The sequence below is a fragment of the Gossypium raimondii genome, chromosome 6 (genome assembly GCF_025698545.1).
Source record: "Gossypium raimondii isolate GPD5lz chromosome 6, ASM2569854v1, whole genome shotgun sequence".
In the NCBI taxonomy this organism is placed as follows: Eukaryota; Viridiplantae; Streptophyta; class Magnoliopsida; order Malvales; family Malvaceae; genus Gossypium; species Gossypium raimondii.
Genome location: NC_068570.1, coordinates 322,861 through 342,260, shown reverse-complemented (window position 1 = coordinate 342,260; position 19,400 = coordinate 322,861). Strand labels below are relative to the sequence as shown.

General features: G+C 34.3%; 3 protein-coding genes across 3 annotated transcripts; all 3 read left to right on the top strand.

Moving 5' to 3' along the window:
• The first annotated feature begins 1,802 nt into the window (after positions 1–1,802).
• On the top strand, positions 1,803–7,869 carry LOC105774764 (kinesin-like protein KIN-7F). Its single transcript, XM_012597342.2, has 14 exons — positions 1,803–1,949; positions 2,145–2,235; positions 2,351–2,719; positions 2,857–2,946; positions 3,040–3,140; positions 3,222–3,335; positions 3,430–3,511; positions 3,608–3,675; positions 3,759–3,824; positions 3,914–4,038; positions 4,139–4,475; positions 4,583–5,800; positions 5,902–6,191; positions 7,258–7,869. Exons 3-14 carry the CDS (start codon positions 2,545–2,547, stop codon positions 7,577–7,579), a joined length of 2,988 nt encoding a protein of 995 aa, XP_012452796.1. The 5' UTR covers positions 1,803–1,949; positions 2,145–2,235; positions 2,351–2,544; the 3' UTR covers positions 7,580–7,869.
• Positions 7,870–9,022: 1,153 nt separating this feature from the next.
• On the top strand, positions 9,023–10,524 carry LOC105772358 (protein DECREASED SIZE EXCLUSION LIMIT 1). Its single transcript, XM_052632609.1, has 5 exons — positions 9,023–9,048; positions 9,227–9,309; positions 9,421–9,512; positions 9,925–10,031; positions 10,239–10,524. Exons 1-5 carry the CDS (start codon positions 9,023–9,025, stop codon positions 10,306–10,308), a joined length of 378 nt encoding a protein of 125 aa, XP_052488569.1. The 3' UTR covers positions 10,309–10,524.
• A 3,571-nt stretch (positions 10,525–14,095) lies between these two features.
• Positions 14,096–17,740, top strand: LOC105772351 (probable LRR receptor-like serine/threonine-protein kinase At4g36180). Its single transcript, XM_012593636.2, has one exon. It carries the CDS (start codon positions 14,261–14,263, stop codon positions 17,615–17,617), a length of 3,357 nt encoding a protein of 1,118 aa, XP_012449090.1. The 5' UTR covers positions 14,096–14,260; the 3' UTR covers positions 17,618–17,740.
• The last annotated feature ends 1,660 nt before the right edge of the window (positions 17,741–19,400 follow it).

Sequence of the window (19,400 nt, the reverse complement as noted above, 5' to 3'; positions counted from 1 at the left end):
GTAAATGGATTAAATTCTTGAAAATAAAAGTAGAATTTTCAAATGTACAAAGAGTACAGGGACCTAAAACATATTTTAACAAAAAAATAAAAGGTAAAAACACTTCTTTGGTCCTTCTCAATTTCGATATCGAGCAAACTGGTCACTCTAAAAAAACTTGAAGCAATTAAATATCTATCAATTTCAAGAGTGAGCAAATAAGGACAATTAACCACCACGTCAATGTTTTCCATCAATAGCATGTAATTTTGATTGGTATAATAATAAATTTACCCTCACTTGTGGGCTAAATTTGGTAAATCGGAACAAAACTGACAGAATGTGTAAATGTTGCAAATTAAATTTGTTAAATCAAGTCCAATTGACAAAATACATAGAGTTGGAGAGCTAAATTTATTATTATGCCAATGAAAAATATGTATAGTTGACAAAAAACATTAACGGTTGTAATTAATTATCCTTAGTTACTTATTTTTGAAATTAAAAGAGATTAAATTGCTCTAATTTTTTTAGAGAGACCAATTTACTCAATATCAAAATTAATAGAGAGTATTGAGGTTTTTTTCAATGATGTTTGAACTGGGTCGACTAGATAGACCAAGAATCGGCTAGGATACTCGTCTTGGCTGGAGATAGTATTGAACTAGTTGGATCATGAACTAGTATACACCAATTGAATCAACTTAAAAAACAGTTAAATCAAATTTTAAAAAGAAAATATTAAAGTTTTAATATTTTTTTTATCGAATCAGTGATTTAACCAATTCGACCATTATTCCGGTTCTAAAAATAACGGTTCCTTTTACCTAAATAAAACTACGGATTAGATCGACAATGAGATAAAAATGGGATGATGGCGACAGTGTTCAAAACAAAGACTATGCGGGTCAAAAAGGTAATTTCGCCAATGTTCCTATTTTAGTTAAGAGTTTAGCGGTTATATTTGAAAGGTCGGTACGGTTCCAAGTCAGAAAGAGAGGCCGAAGCGAAGAAACCAACGGCCATTGCAAATTTGCCTTGGCATTTGCCATTGCCGCCTTCTTCTTCTTCTTCAACTCTCTTTCTCTTCTTCTTCGTAACGCACTGTTAGAGTCACATAGAGATAAAGTTTAGTTAATTTTGTTTCTTTTTTTCGCTTTTGATTCATCCATTTTTAGCGGTTTCTCGCTACGTTTGTTTTCTTGGATCATTTTTACTCACTACAAATGTTTTCTTCTTTTTAATTGAAGTCTCATTCTCTTTTCAGTTTTTTTCATTTTTCTGAATTGAAAGCTCGAAGCGCTTCGTTTGAATTGAAGCTCGAAGGTGAGAGGATCTGTTTGATTATGTTTGAATTTTTGAAATGGTTTCTCGTTTAGCATTAATGTAGATGTATAGTTCTTACGTTTTGATTTGGAAATTGGAAGCATCAATGGAGAACATGTAAGTAATTGAAATTTTGACTTGAGATTTCATGCTTCTGGAATGCAGCCCCGCGAAAAAGAAGGCTTCGAAGCAGAGGAAACAACGCGATTTCTTGTTCTAAGGTGATTTCTATTTTCATTTTTTCAGTTTGATGAATTGAAAGTTCGAAGCGCTTCGTTTGAATTGAAGCTTGAAGTTGAGAGGATTTGTTTGAATTGCATTGATTTCTTCGTTTTATTTATTTATTTTATATTTGAACTTTTGATATTGTTTCTCGTTCGGCATTAATGTAGATGTATAATTTATACGTTTTGATTTGGAAATTGGTAGGACCAATGGAATATACAAGTATTTGAAAATTTGACTCGAGATTTCATGTTTCTGAAGTGCAGCCCCGAGAAAAATAAGGCTTCGAAGCAGAGGAAACGATGCGATTTCTGGTTCTAAGATGATTTCTCTTTGCTTTTGTATGCTTGAATAGAAGCTAGAAGGCCCGAAAAAGAAGGCTTCGAAGCAGAGGAAACGACGCGATTTCTGGTTCTAAGGTGATTTCTCTTTGCTTTTGTATGCTTGAATAGAAGCTAGAAGGTGTGAGGATTGTTTGAATCGCATTAATTTTGTTTCGAATTTTTGAAATTGTTTCTCATTTCGAATTAACGTAAATGTATAATTCTTACGTAGATCAATGGAACATACAAGTATTTGAAATTTGACTCGAGATTTCATGTTTTGAAGTACAGCAAAGGCTTAGAAGAAGAGGAAACAACGCGAATTCTGGTTCTGGGGTGATTTCTCCTCGCTTTTTGTTGCTTGAATTGAAGAAGCTCCAAGGTAAGAGGATTGTTTAAATCGCATTAATTTCTTTTTTGATGTTCGAATTTTGAAATTGTTTCTCATTTAACATTAATTCTTACGTTTTCTCTTTTTTTTTTTTTTAATTTGGTAGGTTGAATGGAACATACAAGTATTTGTAATTCGTCTCGAGATTCCATTTTTTAAACTACAGCGAAAAAGGCTTCGAGGATACAGTGCGTTTGAAGGATCTTTTTAGGCAGGTTTAGATGGCATTGAAAATTTGATTATATTTTTGTGAAAAAGAACAAAAAAAAAAGGGTTAGGATAAGAGAGAAACTGGGAACAATGATTGAAGATTCAGAATTTCAAGGGCCAGGAGAGAAAATTTTCGTTTCTGTTAGAATAAGGCCATTGAACGATAAAGAGAGAAAATCTGATTGGGAATGCATTAACAATGACACCATTATTTTCAAGAATAGCTTGCCTGAACGCTCTATGTTCCCTGCCGCTTACACATTTGGTACGCATTTCCCCTGTTTTTTTATCCATTTTGTTAACATAGTAAACATAATTTGCTTGTCTTTTCATTGTGAAACAATATTTGGAATTGAGATTGTCTTCTAATCATGGTAATCTTCTCAATTTTATTGTGAATAGACAGAGTATATGACTGTGACTGCCCTACGAAACAAGTATATGATGAAGGAGCTAAACACATTGCACTTTCAGTACTAAATGGCATCAATTGTAAGTAATCTTTGTTTCTATTTCATGGTATGTATAACTATTTAATAAAATGGATGTTTTTAGTGATGGGTTTTTTCTTTTTTTTACCTTCAGCAAGCATATTTGCATATGGGCAAACAAGTAGTGGAAAGACATATACAATGAGGGGAATCACTGAATATGCAGTAGCAGATATATATGATTACATTGAAAAGGTAAAATGATAAACTTTGGGATCACTTTTTTTCTTACTATAATGTAGGAAAATAACATTTTTGTTCTGATCAATATCTTAGCATAAAGAAAGAGAATTTGTGGTGAAATTCTCTGCCATGGAGATTTATAATGAAGCTGTGAGAGATCTCCTTAGCTTGGATAGTACCCCACTCAGACTCCTAGATGATCCAGAGGTCAAATTTCTTTTTCCCTTCTTTAACCTTTCCGGTCGCCTTTCCGCATGAGCATTACCTTACCAATACTGATACCGTTTTTTTCCATTCACAGAGGGGAACCGTTGTGGAGAGACTAGCCGAGGAGACTCTAAGAGACAAGGACCATCTTGAGGAGCTCCTTTCTATATGTGAAGGTGAAGTGTTTCTAAAACACCATTGATCTTGTCTCATTTTCTTTTGTTTCACTGGATGGCATTTTTATATGCATTTTGGCATACATGTTTGCACAGCTCAAAGGCAGATAGGAGAGACCGCTTTGAACGAAACTAGCTCGAGATCGCATCAGATTTTACGGCTGGTAGGCATCCTGTACTTGACTATAAACCTTCTTTATCAATGTTGTGCTAGCCTTACAGCTACATTTAATGATGTTATTTGCAGACGATTGAAAGCTCAGCTCGTGAATATGCCGGAGCCGAAAATTCAAGCATTCTTTCAGCTTCCGTGGTATAATACAATTACCTTCTTAAAACACTAAGGCAGTTGTGTTGTAAGTTGAATAAGTAATGAAATTTAACTTGGGGTTTCTTATACAGAACTTTGTTGATTTAGCTGGAAGTGAGCGTGCCTCTCAGACCTTATCTGCTGGTACAAGATTGAAAGAAGGCTGCCACATAAATCGGAGTTTATTAACTCTCGGAACTGTGATTCGCAAACTAAGGTTGAACAGCTTTCTTTTTTTCTTCAATTTTGGCATCTTTAACTCATATACACAGCATAATATTGTTTATGACCATTTTACAAGGCACTATATTTTGCAGCAAGGGAAGAAATAGCCATGTACCTTACAGAGACTCTAAGCTAACACGCATACTCCAGAATGCCTTAGGAGGCAATGCCAGAACAGCCATCATTTGCACTATGAGTCCCGACCGCAGTCATGTCGAGCAATCGAGAAACACTCTCTCATTTGCGAGTTGTGCTAAAGAGGTAACAACTAATGCACAGGTCAATTTAGTTATGTCAGATAAGGCATTAGTAAAGCAATTGCAAAGAGAATTGGCTAAACTGGAGAATGAAATGAAGAGCTTGGGATCAGCTCCAGTCAAACGTGATACTGCTAGCTTGCTAAGAGAAAAAGAGCTACTCATTGAGCAGGTGATTGCAGGAACTTGTATGTTCAACGCAGGAAAATAAGAACATGTCATAACATACACGATTTACACATGTTAAACCTTGCTTTTTCTCTGTTTGAGAATCTACAGATGGCCAAAGAGATTGAAGAATTGACTCGACAACGTGATCTAGCTCAATCTCGAGTTGAGAATTTGCTTCTGTCGGTTAGAGAAGTTCAAATGCTAAAGAGTGGAGAATATTCATCGAATTCGTCAGAAGTGACCAATGTTCCATGTACGGTTGATTACAGCAATCATAAGGATATTGTTACACCTAGTGTGCCTATAACCAACAACAACAACCAATATGATGGGCATCCAGAGAACTCTGAAGAGGAATGTCATCTCGATGGCATCACTACGAAGTTCGTTGAGCCTGATCCAAGCAAGGGTTGGGACAAGGTTGCTCAAAAAATAGATGAAAAGTTCGAAGATAACTGCAAGGAAGTTCGATGCATTGAATTCGAAGATTCGAGTATTGAGATGAATGAAAAAGAAAAAGTTGCCTCTTTGAATCCTGAGAACAATGAAGGGAAACCAACCGTTGAAACCAATGAGTTATGGACCGATCATGTGGAAGATAGAAAACCGGCCACGAAGGATGCTGTTATCAAGGAAATCGAAGCTGATAATTTATCAGCTGATCCTGAGGAAGAGCAAGGAAAAGTATCCCTAACCGAGACAGAACCGAGTATCGAAAAGCAGGAAGGTGATGACTTGTCCAGTAATCCAAAGGAAAATGTAGAAGATTTACGATCAAGTCATGTTAATAAAGATGAAACTTGTGAGGCATTGAAACAAAAAGTACAGGAACTACAAAAGACCATTAAGTTCCTTGTTAGGTATCACATTATGGGGGATTCACCTGCTTTATTAGATGCAGCTAGCTCCGCTAGTAGCATGAGTAGGAGCAGAAGCTGTAAGGCGATCGTCACGACAATGCCATCTTCACCTAGGTTCGAGAAATCACAACAGAATGAAACCGTACCCACTTTCACAGAAGCTGAAAAGGACTTCATCGAAAGAGCTAAAACCCTTTCTCAAAAGCTTTCTAACTCGAAAGACGATAACAGAAATGCAAAGATGTCTAGATGTAACTCTCAAGCTTCTATTACTAGTGGTTCCACTGAAGAACAAAGTGTAAAAGATATTGATGTGGAAGAAACCTGTAGTGAAGTCAATTTTCCTCCTCGACCATGGAAATCATTTGCTAGTGGTTCCAAGAGAAGAACTTCCTTCTCCATTGATTTTTCCGAAGGTGGTAGTGACACAAAAACATGTCAAGAAAAGCAAATTGATAAGAATTTGGTGATGAATATTTCCTTCCTTTTCTCCATTTTTTTCTACTTCAAAATGAATACATGCTGCAATGCTTTGTTGTTTAGCTACTAACATATGTTTGATGGTAGGTACCTGAAACCAAGACTGAGAACTCACAGGAAACTAACCATTCTACGAAACTGCACTCGAGTTGGCCTGAAGAATTCGAGAATCTGCAGAGAACGATAATCGAGCTTTGGGATAAATGCAACGTACCATTAATCCACAGAACCTATTTCATCTTGCTTTTCAAAGGTGATCCTTCTGATTCTGTGTATATGGAGGTAGAGCTCAGAAGATTGTCTTTTTTGAAGAACTCAATGTCTTCATTGGGAAGAAATGGTTGGAAAGATAGTCCAATTGACACAGCTGCTTCAAGGTAAAATTTCTAAGATTCTCTTACATACAAGTAGTGTAATGCACATTTATCTCTACTTAAACCAAAAACTCTAACTCAAAAAATTCAATTGAATTAATTCCTACTCAAATTCTATTTAGTTTAGTTGAATCATAAATTATGATTTAAGATTCCCTTAATTGAACATAACCCCGCACATTTGGCCATATTTATCATACACTTGTTCGAACTTAAAAATTCATCCTAATCAACACGAACTCAAATTTATCTAATTTTAAAAAGTCAACTTGACATTTATAATTTACGATTCTCTTAGTTGAACATAACAATGCACATTTAGCCTTATTTAAACTTGTCAAACTCTTGTATGAATCTGAAATTCGTCTTTATTAACTCAAATTCAAATTCGATCGACTTGATTTAATTGAATTCAATGATTTGAATCAGTCAGCTCAAATTCAAATTAATTCAAACTTAACCAAAAAGTGTTAGCTGCAATTATAATGTATATTGCACTCCAAAAATAAAACCGTGTCAAACCTTGAAAACAACATTGTTAAAACAGATAACTAAACTTCATAACTTAGACCATAAAATGGACATAAAATATATTAAAATAATATCTAAGCTCAAAATAATTTAAACAAATATCTTAAATAACTCAAATTCAAAATAAAGAGAACCTATAATTACCTAACTAAAAATAATAACATCAAATTCCAACCGAAAACAACTTTAACTTAGAACAAACCATACCCAATTCATATGTCTAGATTATGCACTAGGGGCCAAGGGAGGGGTGCTGCAGGGTCCGGGGCACCCTAATGAGAAATTGCTTCTTTAAACCCTTAAATTTATAAAATATTAAGTTATGATAAAATTATAGTTTTCTCTCCTAAAAATGCTAGAATTTTAATTTAGTCCTTTTGAAAACCATAAAGATATAAGTCAATATAGGGTAAAATTACATTTTAGCTCTCGTAAAAGTATATAATTAATTTCAATTCCTAAAAAAATTCTGACTTGAAATATGGAAACAACCTTTTAGACCTGATTGAATATAAAGTAATTGGTTTAATGGTGACAGTGCAAAGGATTTGATGCGTGAGAGAAGAATGTTATACAAGCAAATACAGAAGAAGTTCTCGAAAAAACAGAGAGAGGAACTATACAAGAAGTGGGGAATTGGGTTGAACACAAAGCAGAGGAGCTCACAGTTAGCCCGCCGTTTATGGACAAACACACAAGACATGGGACATGTGAAGGAAAGTGCAGCTCTGGTAGCCAAGTTATTGGGTCTTGTGGAACCAAGTCAAGCACCCAAGGAAGTAGTTGGACTCAGTATCTTGCCCCGATCCGTAACCCGAAGATCCAGCAGCTGGAAAAATGTCATTCCTCCTCTGTTATAGAAGAAGGTAGAGAGCAGCACAACATATTACGGATAAAACTTTAGCTCCGGTCACCTGCAGGCTTAACGAGACCTTGCTCATGGGCGGATTGTGACACATACACTATATAGATTGATATATATATATATACTTTGCAGGGTGGTGGTGAAATGAAATCATCTCAATTTCTAAATTGGGAGCTGCACATTGACCAGACTTTTTAGTAATAGATTCAATTTGTTGTATTTTATTTTTTACTATAAATTCTTATTGTTGTATTTTATGTGTGAATTGCCAAAGAATGTAATAATGGAATGGAGTTTTTATTTGATTAATCACAACATGCTTAATTCTATTGAGGTAATTTTAAAATCTTGAGATAGTTGAATTTACTTAATAAATTAGTGTTGATGTTGAGTTAGAACAGAGGTACGTGACGTTTGATCATGTACCAAAAAATTATCAACCATATCCTATTGGCAGGGTTTGAATCTTAAAATAGAAATCAGTGTGGGGAAGAGATATTATAATCTATGCCAATGTGACGCTTCCATTTTATAAATTCAATTGTTGTGAAAAATCTATTATAATTTAATTCATTAAGATATACGATTTTTACTAATAAAATTTAATATTAAATAATCTCATAAATTCTTTTTTTTTCATATAAAGACCGGTGCTTTAATCAAAATTTCTTTTGAAAATTTCTACAAGTGATTGCTAAGACTTATTTAAAATCGTAGTTAAATTTCTTTTGGTACTTAAATTATCTTTTTTATATTGTAATGAATAAAATAATAAATTTGGATAGTGAATTAAACATTATATAAATCAAGAGTTGGTGAATATTATTATATGATTATATTGATTCTCCATCACTGTGTCATTTCGGTCATCTATTAATTTTGATCCGAATTCAAAATTTTACTTTGATTAATCTAAACCTATATCCAACTCTATATGATTCATTAACTTGAACTTTTCAAACTTGAACATAAATAAAACGTAATTAAAAATCATTGAACTAAAAACTACATGAATCCGAGTGTTAAACACAAATGATAATAATCTTACTAAAGCAACGAATGATTTAAATCCGAGTAGTTGATGAATAAGCAACGCTAATAGTTGACAAAAAGAGCCGAAGAGAGAATCATTAAAATTAATTGTGATGCATCTCTGGGATAATCCCATGGCAGGTATTGTGATGGTGTGCCGTGATTCAAATGGTGCCATAGTTGATGCCTGAGATTTTATTCGAAATTTTCTCAATCCAGGTCATTTTCTTTCCTGTTCTTTTATCAGTAGAAATGAAAATAAACTAATTGATAGGATAGCCATTTATACTAGGAGATGAAACTACCCACCTAACTGGGTGGTCTACTGATTGGAAATGTTTTCCACTAAGTTTTCTCCTATGTTTTATCTCGGATTTTCAATCAATTTGCTGATTGACTAGTTAAAATGACTTCCGATAAAGAGACATGTTTGTAAGTTTTTTAAATAAAATAAAAGAATTATTGTTTTTAGATTCATGCTCTTCAAATTGTGGAATTAGTGTTCCAAAAAAGGGTTGAGTTAGAGGTTTTGACTTTTGATATGGTGGCGACTTTTGGAGTAGTTATCTAAGATATTCTCACTTAGGGATTTACTTGATTTATTTGCTAGTTATGAAGATGGTTCGATTCTTTGGTGGGATATACTGTATCCTGGGGTTCCTCTAACTTCTGTGAAGTTCCATTCAGAGCCAGGTGTGCCACCCAGAATATGGGAGACTCCTCATGTATTAGGCTTCATCTTATTCTTCCTTCACTAATTTCTTTTTCTTCATAAAATATGTTTTATTCTTATTCTCTACACAGTTCTAAGTTTATGCATTGATGGATCATGCAATGGAGGTATCTCCGGGGCAGCAGATGACAAGATTGTACTTTACAATTTAGATTATCCCACGGTAATTCTCGTTGAAACCCCCCTATGAACTGGTTGCTAACAAGATATATCGCAACCCCTCTAGCAGCCTTCTTTTAGTTATGACCAATGCATTTTTGTTCAAAATCGTTAGCCAAATTGATCCTATGGTGTTTATTTACGATTATTTGCATTTGAATGCTTTTGCGGATCCAGTAATGTCAAAGAGTGACATTGGATGAACCATAGTGCTAGCTTTGCGAGCATGTTTTTTCGCATTAATCTTAGTCTCCATCATGATAGAGGCAAACAAAAAGTGGATTCCTTTGAATCCTTTAATACGATAAAAGGGCCGGTAGAGTCCTTTGCTTAACCATAGTTCTGGCTTCACAGAGCATAAAGCATAAATCACGCTATTTTCTCTTATGCGTCTTATCATGTTATTCTTCATGTAGGGTTCTTGCGTTGTTAAGAAAGAAATTAGTCTGGAAAGGCCAGGCATATCGAGCACTGCAACTCGGCCTGATTCTAAAATTGCTGCAACTGCTGGCTGGGACCATAGGTTTGTATCCACCTTGCATCCTCTTTTTAAATTCCTGAATCATCTATATTTCGGATGCTCTTCAGGCGTTCATCCTCAAAGTGAATCTCGATTACTCGATTTAATTTGCAATTTTAGTTGCTCTAGGGGAAACCATGTAGTTCGATCTCAGATTATCTGCAAAGGGTTGCTATTAACTTGCTTTTTTAACTTCACTCATGGCTGCAGAGTTCGAATATACAATTATCGCAAAGGAAATCCTCTGGCAATTCTGAAATATCACCACGCTAGGGTATGATGAAAGATTTACGAGGCTAAAATTCGGACATTTTATTTGTTCTTTTAATCCATCTGCTGTGACCTCATTCAATGTGTTCATGATCTGACGGGCTATAACTCCCGTATTTATAACTCCGCATGTATCATGCTATTCTTCACTCGCATTAATTATTCCATGTTATTGTATCATGTTGTACTAAAGTCGAAAATGAAATTATCTACCCTTGCTGTGTAACTCTGTGTCGTATTCGACCAACCGCAAGCTAATGGCCTCCACATCGGAAGACACGACTGTTGCACTATGGGAATTATATCCTCCTCAAACTTGAAACTGAACTGGATGATATATATATGTATCAATATGTTCATATTGTTTTATGCCGTCTCAGGCAGGTGCAGGTGTCACGGTATGCTTGTGAGCAAGCCATCCAAAGGTGTCTAGGCCTGTGACACAGGGTCTTGGTATGTTAAAGAGAAGTTACTGCAATAATTGAACTTGGTGTCGAACCAACCAATCGGTCAGCTAATGTATGGGGTCGATTGATTATACTGGTTTTTTTATAACCGAGCTAGTCAAACTGATCGGATGTTTTCTCCTGTTGTAGAGCAGTTTTTTTCCCCTCTTAAATCAAGTTTTAGAGCAAATCAGGTTGGATTTTTCATTAAGGTTTTCTTGAGTTCGCTAGCAAACTCAAACCAATGGTTTAACAATTAGTACGATGAATTGACATCCATTAACGAGTAGAAAAATAGATTTAGATACAAACCAATTCAACGGTTTTATATTTTAATAAAATAGATAATGCTTTTGTCTGGCTTGATTTAATGTAATCAAACTGTTTTTATTTCTCTTCACTAAAAAAATACTCGGACTATCTTAAAAGCCAAAAATAATCTAAACTCAAAATGATTCGAGATTAAAATATTACTGAAATATATAAAAGAAAAAGGTGGTTTAAGAAAAAAAACAAATTCTAAAAATGGGCCCTCAGGCCGAGCCACGTTTGGAAGAAAGGTGGGCACCTTTGAAGCAAAGAAGTGGGTCATCTCCCAACGGAAAGCCCTCGGAAAAAGCATATGGGTAGTCACACATTTTTCATCCCAATTTATCCCATAATTCGGTTGGGTTCGATTTTTTTTAAAATATGATAATTTAATTTTTTACATTATTTTATAAATTTTCAAAATCTTGTACATTAATTTTGTGTTTTAATTTTTGAAAAAGAAATGTATAAAAATTTTAAGGTATTTTTATTATTTTAAAATGTTTAATTTTATAAAAAATTATAAATTAAAAAGATAGAGTTGGGCTCAATTCAAATTATCACAATTTCTTTCACAACACAGGCCAATAATGCAGTCTGCCATTATTGAATATATGTACTTTTTTTTGAGAAATAATATATACATATATTTAATTTGTGTCTTTGTGTTTGCTATTTTTTACAAATATAGGTCAAATTTTAGAAACATTTGTGTTTATTATATGCATAACTTGAATCTAACGTGTTAAGAAAATTATTTTTTAATATGTCAAATCTAAACTATTCTTACGGTCAGTACATATTTATACTCCATATTAGATTTGAGTTAATATTTAACTTCTAAATTAATTACTAAAAGCGGAATAACTTGATTGACACTTTAAGAACACGATTAAAACATTTTTGAAGTTCGGAAATCAACTTAAGTTAGCTAATTATTAATTAAAGGGTAAACTATAAAAATAGTCACTTTTGTTTGTCTCGGATTATATTTTAGTCATTTATATTTGAAATATTACATTTTAGCCACTTACGTTATGGTTTTGTTACGAAGTGGTCACTCTATCGTTAAACTCCGTTACCTCCCTAACGGCAGTCTTACGTGGCAGTCCAAATGGGTTTTAAATGCCAACTTGGATGTCCTACGTGACAGCCCAATTTATATTTATTTAATTAAAAACATATTTTCATCCCAACAAATTAGACATCTAAGTTGGCATTTAAAACCGATTTAGACCGCCACGTAGGACTGCCGTTAGGGAGGTAACGGAGTTTAACGATAGAGTGACCACTTCGTAACAAAACGATAACGTAAGTGATTAAAACGTATGACTATTTTTTTTAATTTACCCTTAATTAAATGGTTCTTTTTGATAAATTAACAATGAATGAAGGAAGCATCTTATCTTAAAACATGCATTAATAATATTCTTTATGATAATGATTGGCTGCGTGTTTTCTGCATTGTCAAACTTTGATTTTTGCAGATTTTAAGACCCAGGGACCTGAAAACAGGGACCAAAAGCAAATTAATTTTAAAACAAATCAATTTTGTTGTGTGGAGGGATGAGGAGTTTGATTTTTTAATTAGTTTGGGATTTCAATGAAAATAATAATAATATTGAAAGAGTTTATTTTCTATATGAAGTATTACTCCAATTCGACTTTATATTTAATTGAGATCATTATATCTTTCAGATATTGAAAATCACCGATAAAAAATATTTGAAAATATAAATCTAGCACGTTTCAATGTTCGTGTAGTAGTTTTTGTTTCATACCTATATTCAATTTGATATTTTAGTTTTATGTACCATAATCGAGAACAATTTTATTATGATAAATTGGTAGTTACCCAACTATTGGTAATTTTTTGATTTTTAACTATAAAAATTATAAAATGGTCACTCAACTATTTGATTTTGATTTTTTTGTCACCAATTGTTAAATGATTGATGACAATGATAACTTTGAAATTGATATAATAGCAACTTTAACCATCAACATTTATACATTGTGTGATTTGGTCTTCTTTGCGCTTTATTTTCTTTGTAACCCTTTTACCTAAAAAGCTAAAAAACAATTTTATCGGCTAAATTTTATCAAAATATACTAAAATGAAAACACCCCAAAATTCAAGATAATAATTCTTAGTTTTTCTCATTCTTTTACCATTTTTAAAATTAACCTCAACGTCACAAAAGAAAAAAACAAGATTGCAAAAATACCAAATTATACAATGTGTAAATATTAAGGGTTAAATTTTGTTTAGAACTAAGACTCAATTGACACAATATATAAATGTTAAGGGTCAAAGTTATTATTATACCAACTTAAAAAGTTGCCCAGTTAATTTTTATTAATAATTTAACGATCGGTGACCAAAAAAAGAAATAGTTAAATAGTTAAGTGATCATATTGTAATATTTCATAATTAAGTGATTCAAAATAAAATTTATAAATAATTTACTCTTTTATTATTCATTTATTTCTAATATTATACCTTAATCCAAACCTTCAAATGCAGTACAATATGGACTAAAATCAACTTTTGACTTTTTTTCTTCTAAGTATATAATTTATGTTTATAGCAATTAAAAGTGTTTTAAATGCTAAAAGAAGCCCTTTTCATTTTGCCTCCTCTTTTAGGAATATAAAGAATTAGAAATTAGTGCCTTTAAAGAAAAGTCTATAATTAAATTGAAGCGATGGATTGAACTAGTTAAATCGAGAATAAATCGAAATATTAATTTAAAGTGAATGGTTAGATTGATTGATTTATGAATTGCTTGAATCGGTTAAATCGATTATTTTTATTTTTAAGTTTTTATGCTTTTATTTAATTAAATCAACCAACCAATCAAATTAAAAACGATAATTTGATTTGTTTAACCATTGGTGCGATTTTGGGTGCTTTAATTTTTTACTGTAGGTAATTAATAATAAAAAATAAAATTAAATAATAATTAAATGGATGTAAGCAGTGGGTTTTAAAAAAGTGTGGAAAAATGGAAAATAAATAAAAAGAAAGAAGTCACCTTTGTTGTGCAACGTATGGCGTCGTTTCCATCAAGTTCCAATCTTTACAGTCACTGAGTGGTAGCACACGCTCCCTCTGTACTTCCACCATTCCCACCTTTCTAAAGCTCTCCCACTTCCCCATAATCCCATACCCAAACTCTGTTTCTTTTTCTTTTTTGTTTCTCTATGGAAATAACGGCTAATGCAATCATCTTCTTCTTCCTTACCCTCTTCACCTTCAACCTCGTCATCCCATTTTGTTCCGCTCAGCATCACAGCACCGTCACTTTATCAGAGATCCAAGCCCTGACGTCATTCAAACGGAGCGTTTTCAGTGACCCTTTCGGCGTTCTCGATGGTTGGGATGAGTCCACGCCGTCGGCTCCCTGTGACTGGCGAGGTGTTGTTTGTTACAACCGCCGTGTCTTCGAGCTACGCTTACCTCGACTTCAACTCGGTGGTCGACTTACTGATCGGTTATGCGAGTTACGTGAGCTAAGGAAACTCAGTCTTCATTCTAACAACTTTAACGGCTCTATCCCCGACGCGCTCTCTCAGTGCACTCTTTTACGCGCCGTTTACTTCCAGTACAACTCGTTCACCGGTAACCTCCCCGCTTCTGTTTTTAACCTCACGAATTTACAAATCCTTAATGTGGCTCATAATTATCTCTCCGGTAAGATCGCCGCCGTTATTCAACCGTCTCTCCGCTACGTCGATTTATCTTCAAACGATTTCTCCGGTGAAATGCCGTCGAATTTCTCGGCTGATTCTCAACTACGACTCATCAACTTCTCATACAACCGCTTTTCCGGTGAAGTTCCGGCGAGTATTGGTAACTTCCAACATTTACAATACCTCTGGCTCGACTCGAATCAGTTGTACGGAACTTTACCGTCGGCTATAGCGAACTGTTATTCGTTGATACATTTAAGCGTTGAAGACAATATGCTTAAAGGGCTACTTCCGGGAAGCATCGTCGCCGTTCCGAATCTTCAAGTGCTTGCTCTATCTCGTAACGGACTTTCCGGTCCGGTACCGGAAACCGTTTTCTGTAAACCGTCGGGGAATAAAACGGTGTCGTTGAAGATCGTGGAGCTTGGATTCAATGAGTTCACTGGAGTCATTAAGCCACGAAATAATGGAAGTTGCTTTGCGGCGCCGGCTATGGAGGTTTTGGACCTTCACGAGAATCACATCCATGGCGGTTTTCCATCTTGGTTGACCAGTTTGACCACGTTAAAAATATTAGATATTTCTGGAAACTTCTTCACCGGTTCATTACCGGTCGAAATTGGCAACCTTTTAAACTTACAAGAGCTTAGAGTAGCCAACAACTCGCTAAGCGGTTCAGTTCCGAGTCAACTCCTACAATGCCGTTCGTTAAAGGTCGTTGATTTTGAAGGAAACCGGTTCTCCGGCAACTTACCGGTCTTTTTAACCCAAATAAAGACGTTAAAAAGCCTATCTTTGGCCGGAAATTTGTTCTCAGGTTCAATTCCTGTCGGGTTTGGTAACATTTCAGGACTCGGAACGTTGAACTTGAGTGGAAATAACTTGACCGGAACTGTACCGGAAGATATACTCCGGTTGGGTAATTTATCCATTTTAAACCTTAGTCACAACAAATTTTCTGGCCAAATTCCGAATGGGGTTTCCGATTTATCAAGCTTGGTGGTTTTAAACTTAAGTGCTTGTGGATTTTCCGGGAAAATTCCTGGGAATATTGGGTCTTTAATGAAATTAACATCCCTTGATTTAAGTAAGCAGCAACTTTCCGGTGAATTACCTATTGAGCTTTTCGGGTTACCAAATTTGCAGATCGTTGCTTTAAACGAAAACAAATTATCCGGTGATATCCCCGAAGGTTTTAGCAGCTTGGTTGGTTTGCAATACTTGAATCTCAGCTGTAATGTGTTCACAGGTCAAATTCCAGAAACTTTTGGATTTCTTCATTCATTAATGGTGCTTTCACTGTCGTATAATCGAATTTCCGGTTTGGTCCCGTCGGAGCTTGGTAATTGTTCTCAGCTTCAAGTGATTCAGCTTCGTTCGAATCGATTGATCGGCAATGTAACGGCGGATTTCTCTCGGTTGTCTCGTTTAAAAGAGCTTGATTTGGGTTCTAACAAGTTAAATGGTGAAATCCCAGAAGAAATATCCAATTGTTCTTTGATGATTACTTTACTTTTAGATGGAAATCGTCTTACAGGTAACATACCAGATTCATTTTCAAACATGTCTAATTTGAAGTACTTGAATTTATCTAGAAATAATCTTGAAGGTGAGATTCCAAGTGGATTAGGTTCTTTATTCAATGATAGTTCTATATTTTCAATGAATGAAAATTTATGTGGTAAGCCATTGAATAATGGCTGTAAAAATGTGAGAAAAAAGAAACAGAGGAAGCTGATTTTGTTGATTGCTATGGTCGTTGGTGGTATTGGGCTATTTGTCATGTTTTGTTGCGGTTACATTTACAGTCTTCTACGGTGGTGGAAGAGGTGGATGACCGGAGAGAAGAAGCGGAGTACGGGTAGTGCTAGTTCGGGAGCAGATCGAAGTCGTGGAAGTGGTGAAAATGGTGGTCCGAAACTAGTTATGTTCAATAACAAGATAACATTAGCGGAAACGTTAGAAGCGACGAGGCAATTCGATGAGGAAAATGTGTTGAGTAGGGGACGATACGGACTTGTTTTCAAGGCTACGTTTCAAGACGGGATGGTGTTATCGATCCGTCGTCTTGTTGATGGAACGATCGATGAAGCTAATTTTAAAAAGGAAGCTGAAATGTTAGGTAAGGTAAAGCATCGGAACATAACGGTTCTCCGAGGATACTATGCCGGACCGCCTGATTTACGACTCCTTGTTTATGACTACATGCCTAATGGAAACTTAGCTACACTCCTCCAAGAAGCATCTCACCAAGATGGACATATGTTGAATTGGCCAATGCTTCATCTTATTGCCCTCGGCATCGCTCGTGGCCTATCGTTTTTGCACTCGTTGTCGATACTTCACGGTGACATTAAGCCGCAAAACGTCCTCTTTGACGCCGATTTCGAAGCTCATTTATCCGAGTTTGGACTCGAGAAACTCATAATGGCAACCCCAACGGAAGCTTCAACATCATCAACCGCGGTTGGTTCTTTAGGCTACGTAGCACCGGAAGCAGCTCTAACGGGACGACCATCTAAAGAAGCCGATGTTTATAGCTTTGGGATCGTATTGCTCGAAATACTCACGGGAAGAAAACCAGTGATGTTTAGCCAAGATGAAGAAGATATTGTGAAATGGGTGAAAAAACAATTGGAAAAAGGACAAATCTCAGAGTTGCTGGAGCCAGGGTTGCTGGAGTTGGACCCTGAATCAAGTGAGTGGGAAGAGTTCTTGTTAGGCGTTAAAGTTGGACTCCTTTGTACTGCACCTGAACCACTTGATAGACCAGCCATGGCTGATATTGTTTTTATGTTGGAAGGGTGTAGGGTTGGAGCAGAAGTTCCATCTTCAGCTGATCCGACCTCTCTACACTCACCAGCTTGAAATTTTTATTTTTAGCTTTTTAACAATAGAATGACTTGGCTAAAAAAAGTCATTCTTCATCATTGTGTTGTATTAAATTGGAGAATTTCTGGTTAGATTAGTTGAATTTCCCTTTTTTTTCAATTTTCGTGAATTACAAGAAAATAAAGTTTTAAAAATAACAAGACTAGTGTAACTTAAATTTGGACCATATTTAAGACAATAAATACCTGGACCCGGATCATCAAATGTAATTTAAAGTTACAAATTTTAATCGATTTATTTGAAAATAATGTGTTTATTTTGTCGATTGAATACACATTTTTAATATAAGTTGGCAATTAAGTAAAGGTGACGAAACGGCGCCGTTTGAGGACCCAGCAGGTAACCTCCCGCCAAAAGTATATAACGTCTAACCTGAAAAGGCCACGTGGCAAGGCAAAGAAAAAAGAAAAAGGGATGGGAGAGGAGAGGAGAAAGTAGCCGTTAAATGAGTTATTGGGAAAAGGCGAAGTTGGCGTCAGGACAGAATAAGTTGCCTGAAATTGTCGGAATTTTGACGTTTTTCAGACAAAATTATTTCGCTCAAAATAGTTTTAGATTTTTAATGCCACGTCGGATTCTTATTGTTCTGTTTGACTGGCACGTGGGCAACTTCTGATGACGTATTGGGTCCCACCGGAACAGTGTAAATTGTACTGTAATGACGGGAACAGGGTTTTTTACCCAAATAGGATAGAAAAAAAAAAATACTGAAATAGGATGTCAGAAAAAAAATTACCAAAATAGGTTACTTTTTCATTGGAGTCTATTTGGTAGGCGCCAATGAATAAAATAATAATAAAATTTTTTTATAAAATATAATTTTATATTTTTTAATATTTTTTGAAAAAATACGGTCAAAATACGGGTCGGTCGGGTGGCGCCTCTCAAGTAGGCGCCAATGAAGGAGCCTGATGGAGAGCGCCAATGGTAATGTATTTTTTAATAAATAATTTTGTTTATAATTTAAAAGGTTTATAGTTTGTGAATTTTTAGGATATATTTTAGAAAATATTGTGAATTTTTTATTAATTATTAATTATTAATTATAAATTATCTATATTTAGTGTTTATAGTTTAGATTAGAATTTTGTATGAATATTTTAAATTTTTGTATGAATATTATAATTTTTTATAAATATTGTAATGTTGTATGAATATTGTAATTATTTTATAATTAAATTTGTATTTATAGTTTTGGATTAGTAATTTTTGTATGAATATTGTAATTTTGTATGAATATTATAAATTTTTGTATGAATATTGTAATATTATAGTTTTGTATGAATATTGCAATTTTTTGTATGAATATTGTAATTTTGTAATTTTGTATGAATATTATTTTTTTGAATGAATATTGTAATATTATAATTTTGTATGAATATTGTAATTTTGTAATTTTGTATGAATATTGTAATTTTTTGTATGAATATTGTAATATTGTAATTTTGTATGAATATTATAATTTTTTATGAATATTGTAATGTTGTATGAATATTGTAATATTATAATTTTGTATGAATATTGCAATTTTTTGTATGAATATTGTAATATTGTAATTTTGTATGAATATTATAATGTGGGATATATTGTAATATTGTAATTTTTGTATGAATATTGTAATTATTTTATAATTAATTTGTTAGTAATTTGGGAAAAATTCACAATATTTTGTTCACCATTGGCGCCTCCCAAATAGGCACCACCATTGGCGCCTCCTAAATAGGCACCACCATTGGCGCCTTCCAGATATGCGCCAATA

What these genes read in the sequence shown, in the direction of transcription:
- LOC105774764 (XM_012597342.2), top strand. Translation starts at nt 2,545, where the DNA reads ATGATTGAAGATTCAGAATTTCAAGGGCCAGGAGAGAAAATTTTCGTT. An exon ending in GCATTCTTTCAGCTTCCGTG is followed by an intron (nt 3,825 to 3,913) that starts GTATAATACAAT and finishes TTTCTTATACAG; the next exon opens with AACTTTGTTGATTTAGCTGG. An exon ending in ATTGACACAGCTGCTTCAAG is followed by an intron (nt 6,192 to 7,257) that starts GTAAAATTTCTA and finishes TAATGGTGACAG; the next exon opens with TGCAAAGGATTTGATGCGTG.
- LOC105772358 (XM_052632609.1), top strand. Translation starts at nt 9,023, where the DNA reads ATGACTTCCGATAAAGAGACATGTTT. An exon ending in TCCGATAAAGAGACATGTTT is followed by an intron (nt 9,049 to 9,226) that starts GTAAGTTTTTTA and finishes TTTATTTGCTAG; the next exon opens with TTATGAAGATGGTTCGATTC. An exon ending in ACTGCTGGCTGGGACCATAG is followed by an intron (nt 10,032 to 10,238) that starts GTTTGTATCCAC and finishes TCATGGCTGCAG; the next exon opens with AGTTCGAATATACAATTATC.
- LOC105772351 (XM_012593636.2), top strand. Translation starts at nt 14,261, where the DNA reads ATGGAAATAACGGCTAATGCAATCATCTTCTTCTTCCTTACCCTCTTC.